Raw genomic sequence first — 15,858 nt, forward strand, 5'->3', positions numbered from 1 at the left:
TTCCTCCAAATAGTACAAACTAGTGTGGTTGTTGTTGAATCATTTCAGTCATGTTTGACTCTTTATGACCCTGTTTGGGGTTATCTTGGCAGAGATACTAGAGTGATTTGCCATTTCCTTCTCCAACTCATTTTATAGATGAGGAACTAGGGCAGAGTTAAGTGACTTGCTCAGAGTCACACAGCTGATAAGTGTCTGAGGCCACATTTGAACTCATGAAGATGAGTCTTTCTGATTCTAAGCCCAGTGCTCTTATCCACTGTGTCACCTAGCTGCCTCATGCAAGAGACTGCTCCTTTCATAGATGGCCATCTAATTATTGAAAGGGGAAAATAAAGGACATGTATGTAAGAAAAGCATCTTGAGACAGTTCTGAGGACTTGAGAGAAGATTGCCCCTCAGTTAAATATACTGAGAGGAGGATCTGTTTGAAAGGAGTGTATAAGCTTACTGACTGAAGATGGAGGTACGGCTGCAAAGCATTGTTGTCCATCAGTTCATTTGTTTTCATAAATTTTTTCATGACTGTTTTCAGAGTTTTGTAGAATAGAGCTGAGAAATTATAAATCATAAAACTTTTGGGGAACTTTGGGGAAATTATATGCAGAAATGTGTAGGTAGATTTGTTCTGTTTTGCCCACGTAAGTTATTTGTGTCTGCATGGATATGTCTAAATGTGGCTGGCTCCTAGGTAGGGAAGAATAGATATCTGTAGAGTCACCTCCCCCAACCCTTCTCCAAGGGAGACTTTAATTCCTGCCAGGAGGGGAAGTAGGAGGTTGGGGCCAGAAACTGGTCACTCTGTTCTCCTCAGAGAGAGGGAGTAACAGACTATAATAATATCTGTCTGCTCTCTTAAATATTGTGAATCTAGGTGGAATAATTTTTAGATTCAAGTTGTGATCAATCTTCTTTAAAAGAGACAGAGTGCCCCTAGTTTTATATCCAAAGGCTTGACTCCTTTCCCACCAAATACCAGTTCTACAGTGAACCCATGTAGTAAATAGTGAATAAACCCATTTATTCAACTCACTAGCAAAACAAAAATCAGAGAAAATACATGTTGAAGAATATATAGCCAACAATATACAGAGAGTAAATAAGATAACAACTCAACCAAAAGTCTCAGCTCTCACTAAAAGGCAAATTCCCTAAAGTCTTTCCTGTAGCTGGAAATAGGGATCTCATGGAAGTGTTGGCTCCTCTACATTTTGGTGTCTTCCTAGGGTCTTTCTTTCCCTTTTGGAACCTGAAAAGAATCCAGAAGAGCATGTCTTCTCTCTTGAAGTTGGAAGCCAGAACAGGATCTCTCTAAAGATCACCAGCTTCACATCTCATAAAGTTCGGCCAAAGGCACCTCAATCTCCATCAGTAAGGAGAGCCTTATGCTAATGGGTTTTGAACCACCAGTATCATCTGTATATGCTCACTGGTGTTAAATCTGATTGAACAAGGATTTAGGGTAAATTTCAATCCAAGTTAGAGATGTATCGTTAATGCACTAAGAGGCCCTGATTTAAATATTAGATTAGAAAATATAAGTAATGGGAGGTGAAAAAATGAGAAGCAAGAGATAAGAATAAGACAAACCAGCTACCAGGAAAGAAAAAGCGATAGTGGAGACTGGGCCCTGAGGTTTCAAAGATTCAGAACAGAGAAGATTCAGATGATAAGAACAACTGCTTCAGGCTAAATCAGCAGAGAGAACTGACTGAAATCTGGTAGGTTTGAAGGAAGGCTCTGTAACTACTAGAAGCAAATTGTCCCTGTCCAAAGAGCGGACTGAGCTTGGTGTTCTTTAACCTAGTTTAGACCTCAGAACATGGTCATAGTCATAGTCTTGAAACAAAGGCAAAGTGCTTTACAAATTTTATCTCCTTTGGTCTTCACTATAACCTTGAGAGGTAGATTATCTCCTTTTACCCTAGGGGAAACATGAGTAGATCGAGATTAAGTATCTATTCCAGGGTCACAGTGCTAATAAATTTCTGAGATAGGATTTGAACTAAGATCTTATTGACTCTTTGTCCAGCTCCCTGATCTTCTGCACCACCTAATTGAAAGCCCTATAGATGCTCTGTGAGCTGATTGAAAGAAAACTGAATTCTACTTCTATGGGATGGTGATGTGAGCAATCCACCCCTGGGCCAAAGAGTGGGGGTCTATGACACTTATAGGACTCTTGTATTTCCTTTTAATAAAAACTTTCAAAGCTATAGTCTATTATTCTAGTATTACTTTTTACTAAAATATATTAAAAACGATCAAATTTGCCATACTTTCATGTCTGACTCATCTCTTAGACAAATTCCTTGACCTTTTGTGATGTCTGGCATGGTGCAAAATCATGTTGCAACAGCCAGTTTCCTTTTGGGAATTTTTGAGTTTTTTTTTCTTTTTATTCTTAATTATAAGAGATTGGTCCCTGGGAAGAAGATGAGAGAGATACATTGGGAAATGCAAATGATATGAAAACAAAACGGATCAATTAAAATTTATTATTAAAAATAGCTACTATACCAGTCTAAATGCACATTACCCTCAAATATATGTTCTATCCCTAAAGAATCTCTTTGAAAGGAAAATATATTTATATAATTACACATTCAAAAATAACTTTAATTATAGATCACACTGAAGTTTTATACAAGCCTGATTTTGAATGGAAAGTATGGCCTACGTTCAAACCAATTCAATCATTTCAATAAGTAAATGTGTAACCTTTTGACCCAGCAATAGCAATTCTAGGCCTATACCCAAATAAGAAAAAAGAAAGAGGAAAAGGACCCAGACAAAATATTTATAGCAGCTCTCTTCATAATAGCTAAAAACTTGAAAAAGGGCCATCTATTAGGGAATGGCTAAACAAACTGTGGCATATGAATATAGTGGAATAGCATTATGCTATAAGAAATAACAAAATGGACAGTTTTAAAGGAAACTGGGAAGGCCTCAATGAACTGATTTGGAGTGTAATGAGAACTAGGAGAAAAAATTATACAATGACATTATAAAGAAAAACAACTTTGAAAGATTCTAGGACTCTGATGAATGCAATGATAAAACAGAGTACGAAAGATAAAACATTACTCATCTCCTTCCAGAGAGATGATAGACTTAGAATACACACATTTTTTGATACAGCCAGAATAGAATTTTATGTTACTGAACTATGAGGTTTTTCTTTTTGTATTGTTCAATGGGGTAAGGGTTCAGGGAAATTAGAGAGGCAGAGATAAATGCTTGTACAGAAATAAAATTTTAAAATGTATAGTCCATTCATCAGTACAACGATCCAAGACAATTCCAAAAGGACTCACAATGAAAAATGCTATCTACAACCAGAAAGAGAACTGAAGAACTCTGAGTGTAGGCTAATATGGGAATATATTTTGCATGATTTTACATGTATAATTGATATATCACTTGCTTTCTCAGTGCGTGGTAGAAGGCCTGGAGGGAGAGAGAATTTGGAGCTCAAAATTTTTTTAAATAAATGTTAAATAAAGTGCAATTATAAAAAAAAAGTACTGTCCTGATTACTATTGAGAATGACCTCTGTACTAAATTTGGCATTGTTAATCACCCTTTCCTTCTGGCCACTCATTTCTCATATTTTGATTTTCAGGACACTTCTAGCTCCTGGTTCCCCTCCTACTTGTCTGACTAATGCTTCTCAGAATCCTTTGCTGATTTTGCTGATGTATGACATGTCTATTAATTGTAGATATAACCCGAAGATCTGTCCTGACTTTTGTCTTCTCTCTCTACACTCTCTCTCTCTGTGTGACCTCATCAATTCACATGGGTTCAACTATCAATCAGTTCTATGTATTTAGTCCTAGTTTCTGTTCTGAGTGTCAGTTCCATGTCACTCACTGCCTGCTGGACATTTCAAACTGTCTGTCTCATAGACATCTCAAATTCCACATCCAAAACAGACCTCATTATCTTTTCCCCAAAGCATAGGTCTAATCATGCCATCGCCTCCTCAACAAACTCCAATGGTTCCCTGTTGCCTGAAGGATCAAGTATAAATTCCTTTGTTTCACATTTAATGCTTTTGAAACTTTGTCCTCTTCCTACCTTAATAGTCTTTTTCCACTTTACTCCGTTCTTCAAATTCTGCAATTCAGCCATATCGACCTACTTGCTGTTCTGCCCACATAACTATCCCATTTTCATGGCTTTTCACTAGAGGTTTTCCATACCTGGAATGCATCCCCTTCTCACCTTCACCCTTTAGAATCCCTTATTTCCTTAAAGACTCAGCTCAAGTGCCACTTTTCTAGTTCTTTTCCTCTACTCCCTAATCCCCCACCAGTTTCCTTTCTGATACTACCTTGTATTCATCTTATATATATTCTGTATATAATTGTCTGCATGTTGTCTCTCTCCCCATTAGAATGTAACCTTCTAGAGTTCTTGGACTGTTTAGCTTTTGTCTTTCTATCCTCAGAACTTAAAAATAATCCTTGGCACATAGTAAGCCCTTAAAAATGATTATTCATTGATTTTATTTCATTTATTTTGAGAGTAGTTCTCCTTATCCTATCCAGTCAGGAAACTGTAACAGCCATTCACAGCCAGGATCCCGTTAATGATGTGCTAGAGAGCTTTGACCTGTCCCGTTTCTGAGCCAACTTGCCCCTCTTTAGTCATCCCCTCCCAAGGTTCCCCATATTGGTGCCAAACTTAACATGACAATGAGATCATCTTAGCACACTGTAGCTCAGATCTCCTGAGATCCAATATTTCAGCCTCTTGAGCAGCAAACATTACAGGTGTTAGCCATCACACCTGGATGTTAATTGGTTTGTGAAAATCCTGTCATAGTAATCTTTCTTTCTATATTGAATAATGCTTATTTCAAATAAAACCCAGTTGTAATATAAATAATTATGTTTTGTGAAAGACCATTCTATACTAGTAACTTTTTATAACGTAGATCACTATCACAGAATTTGATTTTCTGTAAATTATAAATAACAAGTGCCTGCATAGAAAACAAGTGATAATTTTATTAAGGACTTAAAATATATCCTACAAATTTAATTTCATAATAAAAATTTTTCTAGCTACAATTTCTAAAAGTTTATCATTGCTTTCTTTTCTGAGTAAACATTTTAGGAGCTCTTGAAGCATTTTATCCTCATTCTAATTTCTGTAGTTAACTAGCTATATGATATTTTGGATTAGAGGAAAACTATATGGGAAAGGTAAGGTCCTTGATATCCTAGACAAGTTTTCTAGTTGACTCTTGTTAATTTGGCTTATATTTTTTCATGTCTTTATGTTTTTACTATCCAGGATGATCCAAGAAGCAAAAAGTCTAGGCAGGTAGATGGTACAATGAATAGATTGGTGGACATGGAATTAGTAAATTCAGATCCAGCCTCAGAAACTTACTAGCTGTGTGCTTCTGGGCAAAATCACTTAATCTCTACCTGCTTTAGATTCCTAATCTATAGAGTAAGGATAATAATGGTACCTACTTTGTAGGGTTGTTGTGAGGATAAGATGAGATTGTATTTGTAAAATGATTTGCAAACCTTAAAGTGATATATAGACACTAACTATTATTTTTATTTAGTAGGCAGCATTTATCTATGTTATTTTTATTTGTTAAGACACACCAGAAGCTAATGTCCTATCAAACTTTGCAAGAGAAAATGCAGAAGCAACAGCTCTAGATGATGAAATCGAGGCTCAATTAAAAGAATCCATGAATTGTAAGTGATTTTTCAAATGTTGCTTGCACTTTTTGACAGACCAAAATCTTAGTCTTTGAAGTTTGGTTTGACATAATGAGACTTTTAATTACAGCAAAGAGAATCATATTTATATTTTATAATTATATTATCTTCCCTAAATGAGTTGATATCACCAGAATTTTCTGTTTATTATTATCTGTAATGTTATTTAAGTACTCTATTTAATCTTATGTTTGGTTTATGTGAAGCTGACTGGTGTAACAGAATAGAGACACATTTCACTTTGCTTCCAAATGAAACTTCCTAACAGAATTTAATAGATCTAATAGATCAAAAGTCTCATCATTACAGGGTACACTAATTGACGCATCTTGTTGTCTCAGAAAACTAACAATTGAATTGACCTAGAAATGAAACTAATAGTTCATATAGCTGTGACCACCTCGAGCTATGCCAAAAACAAACTTCATTATCACTTTTTCTTTGTATACTGTAGCACATTCCAAGCCAATTCTTTTTGCTGGTGAACCCTACAATTACCAGTTGATTAATATTTAGCAGCCATCTAGCTTCTACAAGGAATGACTGGCCCAGCATAGTTGTGTTTGAGTGTGAAAAAGTAATTTAAAAGATGTCATATCATTTTGACATAGTTCAATAGCTACATCAAGACTTCTCCATGAGATCCAAATACGTACTTTGGAAGTGAGGTGGACTCTCTGTTGACTTTGGTTTCTATACTTGATTCTTTAAGGGCAGCCAAAATCATCCAACCCAACATCCTGTTGCATGGAAACATTTTTTTACATGATCAATGTGCCATACCAAAATTATTCCAAAACATTACAAAAAGAAAGCTTGACTGGTATATTTTCCATGTTAAATTTTCCTTTTTTTCTTTTGTCAATTTCTGTTTCAGTTTGATTCTATGTGCACTGTTACATGACTTTTATAGCAGGTTGTTCTTGCTCATCTCTGTCACTATCCCTGTTATTCTAACTTCTTATCCTATAATCTTCTTTCCCAAACCCAAGATCCCATTTCCTATTCTTCTGCCAAGCTTTCCTCAATAATGCTTATTCCCACAGTCGACAAGCAAATTACATTCATAGCATTGGTATCTATTCTTATAAAAACTTTTGTTTCTGTCTAGTGTCATTTCTAATTTCTTTTTAGCAAGAAAGAGGAAGACAAGTGGAAAAAATGGACTTTAGAGACTTTTTAAATTAATTTGTTTTCAGTTTTCTACAATCACTTCTATAAATCTTAGATTTTCTCTTCCTCCCTTTCCCCTCCTTCCTCCCTGAGATAGCATGCAAACTTATATAGGTTCTACACATACATTCTTACTAAATACATTTTCACCTTAGTCATGTTGCATGGAAGAATTAAAACGAATGGGAGAAACCGTGAGAAAAAACAAAACAAAACACAAGAGAAAATAGTCTACTTCATTCTGTGATCCAATTCCATAGTTCTTTTTTTAGACATTTTTTAAAGCAATATTACCATGTGCTTGAAAGCAATCATATGCAGTCTTAGGACCGCACATTCAAATCAATATTCAAATACATTAAATAAATGATCATTTGTCATACCACCATATAGGTTAAGTAGTACATAAAATTTCATATACTGAAAGTAACAACAACAATATGAATGTTTTAGGGTGTCAGTAATTTATAAAAGAGTACTCTGGAGAGAAGATAGAGTTAATGTCCATCTGAAAGTATTTTATTGTGTTAATGAGCAGCATATGCAAAAATATAGTGAAATATTTTGAAATAAAAATATGATCAATTTCAATACAATTAATAAATATTAACATTAGCTAGCTTTTTCATCTTACATATGCTATATTAAAATTTATTTTGTTTTTAATTTTGTTGTTTGAAATGATGAAGTGACATATATCTTTTTACTTTTAGTACAGACAATTGTTGATGTGTATACAGTAGAACAATTAAAGGCAGTACCCTTGAAGAATGAGGGAAAATCTTATCCCTTCTATGGCATCCTTTATGCTTACATTTCTACGTTGAATATTGATAACGAAACTGTGAAAATAGCACGAAACAGATGGTAAGCAGCCAGGTTATTTTTAGTAAATGTATTTTTGTCTGAAAAAGAAAGATATATTATTAAAATATAATAAGAATTATAGGAAAGACAAATTCTTTGACACTGAAGTAAATGAGTGAATGAATGAATAAAAAAGCATTAATAAAATAAGTATCTACTATGTGCAAAGCCCTGCTAAGCTGTGAAAACAACAACGGGGTCAATACATGTTTCAAATGATCATTCAGAAAATACTATATTTGTAATGGCTAACTGGTTAAATTCAAACATTGTCATATATTTTTGAAGACCTGTGATCTTAAGAAATAAAAGAATAAAGAAGTACGGGGTGATGTGCTATTTGAAAACTTAGTATAAGATCACTTTGTTTTCCATATCTTGTGGCATATTTTTTTAAAAATGGAAAATAATTATAATTTCTCAACCTTTATTTCATAAATTATGTTCACAAAGCTTAAGCTCTAAGATATTTTATATCTTGTTGTCAAAGCATATGCCAAGAAACGCTAGGCTTTAGAAGAAAAAGTGTTATTTAACAATTTGGCTATTAAAATTAAATTAAAATCATGATGAATTTCAAATCTGTGCAAAAACATTTTCTGAATTTGTATTGAAATTAAAGATGGAAAAGCAGAGGTCGCTGTCCAGAGATAGGAGTGTGTGTGTGTGTGTGTGTGTGTGTGTGTGTGTGTGTGCGCACGCCTGTGCATGCACATGTGTACTTTAAAGTCTGCCAAGCTCTTTACATACATCAACTCATTTGAACCATATACCAACCTGTGGGATTGGTACTTTAGGTATTACAGTTATCCCTTCTGCATCTCAGGGGTTGGGGGCCCAGTGCTCCCGTGCCCCATCTGGAAAAATCTGTGTAAAATTTTTTGGCCCTCTCTTCCTACTAAAGAAGTGTGTCAGTAACATCTTTGAGTTTTAATGCCTGTAATGGAATGTCTGGGTCAAAAACAGGTTTAGGAACTAGACCTGTAATTTCATTTATGTAGGGATTTCCTGGATAAAGAACGTTCCTCTACTAATATGGGTTGGCACCTTCTCTTCAGTTTATAATCTTTGAGAGTTGCCTAGAACACAAAGAGGTTAAGTGACTTGTCCTTGGTGACATAAGTAGGTATAAGGCAGGTTTTCCTAATTTTTTGACTAGTTCTCTATCCCTAGTGCTAAAAGGTATGAACAATTTAGTAATTTTTCTTACATGATTCTAAATTATTTTTAAAAACAGTTGATAAAAATAATTCATAGCTTCATCCATAGTAAATTTGTGTGCCTAATTTTTTTAAAGCTCATCAAATAAATTTTTTTCAACTTTTAGCATCTTTGCTAACTTGATGAGTATGAGGTAATTCTTAAGTATTATTTTAATTTTCATTTCTCTAGTCGTTAGTGATTATCAAATGAAAATATGAATGCAAAAAACACCTTAAAATTATAAAATCCTATGGAAATGTAAGAATAATAACTAATGTGCATCATGATTTATAGTTTACAAAGCACTTTCCTACGATTATGGTTATTTTGGACCTCTGATTTCATTGGGGTAGGAAATTTCCTGGTAAGGAAATGCTCTTCACTTACGCAGTTCAGCAGCTTATAGGGTTAGAGAGTTGTGTGGGCCGTTGAGAGATAAAATGAATTCCCCATGGCCATCCATCCAGTTTGTGTCAGAGATGGGGTCAGATCTTTCTGATTTCTGAGGACCATTGTTACCATATCCCACTACTTCCCATTATTGTTTTCTTTTGCTTTCATGCCTATGACACTTAAGGGCAGGAACGGGAGGAATAGAAAAATCGACTAAAGCTGCTTTTATTTGTTTTTTATTTGCTTTTTATTTTATTTAAACCCTTCTTTTTGACCTAAAGTAGAAAAAAAAACCTTAATGCCAAAGGATATTGCCCTTAGTTGTCCTAGACTCTCTCCATTAGCTCCTAGGGGCATACTAGGGACATATACTGTGTCTCCTGAATATGAGGTGAATAAAAGGCCTTTTTCTCTTAGTGCAGCTGAGATGAAGCTGGACTTTTTCAATACAAATGTTTAGTTAGCTTAGTAAGCTAAGGAAAGGAGAAACAAATACAAAAGAACCAACATTAGTGATTTCTTAAACTTATTCCACCAAACATAGATTGGCTTATCTAATAAAGTTTCCCTTAACACCTCTTAAATTAGAATGGTAAAAAGAAGGGATTTGTCCACATCTTGGCTAATATAGGTAAGGAGGAGCTCAAATTTATATGATACTTTATAATTTGTAAATGGTTAGTAGGCTCCTAAAAGCTAGAGATAGCAGATTCCATCTCTATTTGACCTCCTTTTTTCTTTCTTTATTCCTCTTCTTCTCATTTCCACGCAGTGTTTTTTCCTAAAAGACCATATTGGAGAAATGTTCAGAGTTAAAAACACTGTCAACAATCAGATATTCTAGTCAGCTTTGATCGTCAGGGGTTTGCAGCATTGTAATACGTATTTCATTATTTCCATTTTTCTATCTTTTTACAGTTCGGGCTGTGGTTATTTTGTAAGTGAAGCATCTAGCACTTGTACCTCTCCATTCTGCAACAAAGATTCTTCAGGACATAAATCTGTATTTCTCAGCTTTGATTTGCTGATTGATCTCACTGATCACACAGGCACTCTTCATTCCTGTAGCCTTACAGGAACAGTTGCTGAGGAAACTCTGGGCGTCACGGTAAATATAAAAAGAATTTATAAATATTTCCACAGTGACCCATTGTCTTTAATTTTAAGAACAGCTGTTCTCCATGTTCTTCCAACATGGCTAAAGATATCAATCAGGTTATTTTAACACGTAAGACACATGCATTCATGCATAAGATGGCCTATTTTAAACAAATTCTTTTTAAAGTCACACTGGGCCAACAATATACATATATTATGATCACATTGAACACAGTGACTGAAGCCCTTGGTCAAAGAAGAAAATTATGCTTGAAAATAATTCTCAAATAACAATGGGTAAATTATGAACATGGGTGGATTCCACTAATCATAAGGTAGTTTGAAGTATTGATATTAAGTTTCTTGAAAAAGATAACTATAAGTTTCCTGTGTTCAGTCTTATATAACATAACTAGCAAATATTTGGGCATAATTAACTACTGCACTTGGGCAATGGTATTAGTTTCTTAATGTAAAAATTCCTCATGATATTTTTCAACACCTCTTTGTTCCAAATGTTGTTTCTTCTGTATTAAGGAGGAACATTTCCATATTGAGCATCCTAATTGTCTGCTAGTGAGTCACTCTGTATTCAAGTTCATTACCTTCTTTACCTCCCTTTACTTAGCACCCTTATCAGAAGAACTGGTCAAAGATTAGTGCAAATAAAATTCCATTTCCAGTTAATAATCTTAAGTTTCATGTTATCCTCATGTTACAGTTTCTGCCTCTGTGTATTTAATATGTGTTTGATCTTTTTTTTTTAAATAGGTTCATGAATTTCTTGCACTAACAGAAGAACAGAAAACAACAATAAAATGGAAATTTCTCTTGGAAAGAAGCAAAATTTATTTAAAAGTTGGTGAATTTTGTGGCGATTTTTTATGTTATAAATCCAAACAAGTTCTAGTAAGACATAAGTGCATCCCTCTTGAAGGAATTGACTTTATGTAGTTGTTACATATGGAAACAATAAATCAGGCAATTGATTATTTTAATGATGCCTAATACTCGGATGTAGAGAACTATGCATGTGCTGGAACACAAATGGAAGGATGAGTATTTTCCACTAACCTAAGAAAATGAATAGATCAACAACAATAAAACCACCTCCCCAAGTATCATAACCCTTAGTAAAGTAAATAATTAACAGCCGCATATTGGAGTCAGTCCTTAATCTCTAGCTCTTATAATAACGCTTTTCTAGCAACTAGCTGTCATTTAAGGAATCTGTCATCAGACACCACAGCCAGCTGTCCTGGGGAACACAGCCAGGTCCTAGTCCCTCCCTTGGGTCGCTGGTGTGTATTGTTAATGATTTCTTAGTCATCTCATGTTGCCCTTGAGCCCAGGGTCCCCTATCAAGCCAACCAAGTGACCATCTAGTAAGTTCACACTATAAACTGCATCTTTCTCTGATGTGTTTATAGTGTGCTTCCCATAAGTATCACTTTTGTTTTAAATGTCGCACAGCAGTATGACATGAAGTGATTTTAAGCAACTGCCTTTACATTAAAAGTATTAGACAGTTCAATTCCCAGCCTTGCATTTTCTGTCATAGTCTGATTCATAGTAGAAAACCCATGCTGTTTCAAATATCTGTTACATACAAACAGAGAAAGAACTGATGAATGCAAGATAAGCCCATTTTAAAACAACAGTCAGTATATTTTATCTTGCTATCATAGCCTTTTAAAAAAAAAGAATACTGGTAGAAGTTCTTTTAACAACAAGAAAACTGATAGAAATTCTTTGAGACAGGGACTGTTTCATTTTTGTTTTTGTATTTCCAACACAGAGTTCTGCGTATAAAGCTTAATAAATGTTGAATTCAACTAAATAGTCCTTATTTCAAAGCAAGCGCTCTTCCCCCAAAAAAATTTTGGATAGAGCATTTTCAGCTTGGCTGACTATAGGGCTTGTCCCCTTGATAAATATTCTCTCTCTCTCTCTCTCTCTCTCTCTCTCTCTCTCTCTCTCTCTCTCTCTCTCTCTCTCTCTCTCTCTCTCTCTCATACACACACACACACACACACACACACACACACACACCACACACACACACACACACACACACACACACACACATTTTCAATGTTTCCCAACTCCTTCCCTGCTACCCTTTTTTGGCTATTTCCTGTCCTTAAACAGCCTTCACTTCTGTACTAGACTTTCTCTTGAGCTTCTATACCATATCACCACCTGCCTAGTTAACATTTCCACCTGGATATCCCAAAAGCATCTCAAACTCAAAATGTTTAAAATGTAACTTATCTTCCTGCCTAAACCCTTCCCTCCTCCAAATTTCCCAATTTCTGTTGAGAGAACCACCATCCAGTTCTAGAGTCATCTTCAACTCTTCACATTTTTTCATTACCATATTCAATCAGTTGCCAAGTCTATCAATTCTCTCTATGAAGTCTTCTACATCCATTCCCTTTTCTCCCCTCATGAAACCAGCAGTCTAGTTCAGGCCCTCATCATCTCTTAACTGGACCTTCGAAACAGCCTTCTAATTTGTCTCCCTGCTTCCTTCTCTCTCTTTTACAATCCATCCTCCACAAAGCCATCAAAATCATCTTAACAAAGCACAGGTCTGAACCTGTCACTACCCTGCTTAAAAAGCTTCAGCAACTTCCTATTGCTTCTAGGACAAGGTACAAACCCTCAGTTTGGCATTGAAAGCCTTTCATAGTATGACTTCAGCCTATCTTTCTAGAATTATTTCATATTGCTCCTCTCACCAAACTGGGCTAACTTACTGTTTTCTGCATTTTTCATTCTATCTCTAAAGCTTCGAGTCCTTGCATGGAACTGGAAGGCAATCTTCTCATTTCCACCTCTTAGAATTCTTAGCTTCCTCCTGCCTCTTCTCAGACACCACACCCTTCAGTAAAGCTTTCCTGATCTCCCTAGTTCTTAGAGGTCTTTCCCATCTAAATTCATTGTATTACTTTTTTTATGTAAACGTCGTATCTCACCAGTGAAATGTAAACTCCTTTTTGGAAAGGATGATTTTTAATTTTGTCTTTGTAAATCCAGAATCTAGCACAGTGCTTGGTAAATTGAATGGTTGCACTCAGGTACTTTGAAAGGGATATGAATTTAAATAATTTCAAAACACATGCTGGTAATAGGTATATCCTTTGGATAAAGTAAATATTGATCTGATTCATATTTTTATTAATAAATGTAGATTCATTTCATTTTATTTTTTAAAGTTTTATTGATGCTTTTTGTTTTTATATCATTCTTTTCTACTCTACCCTATCCCCCACTCATTGAGACTACTCTTGTAAGGAAAGAAAAGAAATAATTTAATGGAACCCACACATCAACCCATGTGACAATATATACAACATTCCACATAAAGTTCCCCAAATCTTCAGCTACATTTCCTATTCTCTTTTCCGGGGTCAAAATTGGTCATTATAATTATAGGTGTTTATTTTATAAGTGACTATGCATAATTGTGTTGTTTTAAATGTAGTAATGGGATCCTGATGTCTATTGGGTTTATGTTTGCATTGTGGTGAGAATGTATGTTAGTGTTTACAAAGTTTACCATACAGTTCTTCAAATATAATGGAATAAAGTGTTTGTTTGTTTTTCTCTCATACAGTTTATGGTATCACCCAAGGCAAGAGGTGGACTCAGAACTGATGTGCTTTCATGTAAGCTTGCTGATCCTGTTGAAGCCAGTAGGATACTGTCAGGAAAAAGTAATAAATTTGAAAACCTGAAAAGCTACTAGAAGTTTCAACTACTTTGAAAAATTAATATGTTCTTTAAAAAGTGAAAATATTTAAATTGTATTTTGTTCAAATATTGTATCTTATTGTTGTGGTAGAGTCTTATAATGTTTCCTTCCTATAGGTTAAACTATTTAAGGCCAGTCTTTACAGAGAATTGTGGGAAAATGGTCACTGAACTCACATTCTCAAGAATTCTGTCTACTGGGTTAGGTACCATATTTCTTCCAAAGGGCATATTCACTAAGTTGGAACACGTTCATCAAGATTAATAAACCTTACTGATCTTTCCTACAGAAATGTGAGTTCTTTTTCCTAACCACTTTGTGCTTCCCATATCCCTCCTCCAATTCTCAATCCTTTACCTTTCCAGAAGAAAAACTTTAAAGCTTAAAATCTTACTTCACTCCAAAATGAGTGTGGTTTCTTAAAGTAGAAAAATAATATCTGTGACATGGAAAGAAAATTGTCAGTGTCAGAATGAAAGTTGAAATCATCCATGGACAGTATGGTACAACTGGTTTGTCAGTACCTTCAGGAGGAGGGGAGGAATCTAGCTTCAGTGATGACAAAATAGCATTATCCACATTTTGCTGAAGGCTTGATGACTTGCATATTTATATTTAAGAGTCTGAGTCACCTGGGAGGAGATTTGCTTCAAAAGTTTTACTAGTTTAGAGTAGTTCAGTAGTCCCAGGAACTTTAAAGGTTTTGGAAATTCCCAAGGATATTAAATTATGAGCCTCTCTTAACTCAGTTTTTCTCATACCTACACCAAAGATGTTGATCAATTATAGACAGTAATACATAGCTCATATTCCACTGTATAGAACTCAAATTTGGAAGTTCAACTGCTATAATCAACATTGTCCTACAGTCTGTAAGAATTACGTCAACATTTGGGGACCAGTAATTCAAAAGTTATCACTTCATCATCAAGACTGAATGTGTAAAGTAAGTGAAAACTTTTTATAATCCTAGTGTTGGCAGATAGAATTTGTACTCAATTTATCAGTAAGAGCATGCTTTATCATATTTTTATACTATGTCATATTTTGGGGTATATGATTCAATCTAAATTCAAGTAATAATAAGCCATGTTAGAAAATTATCTTTTCAATATGGCACAATGAAAAGGACACTGGATTTGGAGTCAAAAGATATGGATTCAAGTCTCAGCTCTGCCACTTACTTACTTGTGTGACCATAGTCAAGTTCTTAAATGGTGATGGTTTCTTCAGCTTTAAAGTTAATATAGTAATACCTGTATTGACTATCCCAAAGGGTTGTTATAAGGAAATGGTTTATAAATCTAAAAGTTCTATATAAAATATGAGTAATTATTGTTGCTAAAATAAGCTTATATTGGAAGTGGAAGTACATATACTGTTCTACTAATACACTAAAGAACTGCTTCCCTTTTGCTAGAGTGTCTTAGTCCCTAGGAATGCATAAAACCATAGATTTAGAGCTAGAAGGACCTTAGAGGTCGTCTAGTCCAATCCCCTCATTGAAGAAGAGGAAACTGAGACCCTGAATGATTGACTTACCCAAGGTTACATAGATATTGTAGGTCCCCTTACACTGTGACTGTGGCGATTCATTTCATAGTGTAT

General features: G+C 34.8%; 1 protein-coding gene across 6 annotated transcripts in view; it reads left to right on the plus strand.

The window, feature by feature from the left end:
- MEIOB (meiosis specific with OB-fold) overlaps window positions 1-14,542 on the plus strand; it is a 119,716-nt gene extending 105,174 nt beyond the window's left edge. For all 6 annotated transcript variants that reach the window (XM_072599597.1, XM_072599630.1, XM_072599605.1 and 3 more), the window contains 5 exons: window positions 5,631-5,732; window positions 7,643-7,796; window positions 10,311-10,500; window positions 11,262-11,348; window positions 14,113-14,542. In XM_072599597.1, coding sequence (XP_072455698.1) covers window positions 5,631-5,732; window positions 7,643-7,796; window positions 10,311-10,500; window positions 11,262-11,348; window positions 14,113-14,244 — 665 coding nt within the window. In that variant the 3' untranslated portion in view covers window positions 14,245-14,542. The remainder of the gene's footprint in view (window positions 1-5,630; window positions 5,733-7,642; window positions 7,797-10,310; window positions 10,501-11,261; window positions 11,349-14,112) is intronic.
- The last annotated feature ends 1,316 nt before the right edge of the window (window positions 14,543-15,858 follow it).

This window comes from Notamacropus eugenii, chromosome 1, assembly GCF_028372415.1.
Source record: "Notamacropus eugenii isolate mMacEug1 chromosome 1, mMacEug1.pri_v2, whole genome shotgun sequence".
NCBI lineage: Eukaryota > Metazoa > Chordata > Mammalia > Diprotodontia > Macropodidae > Notamacropus > Notamacropus eugenii.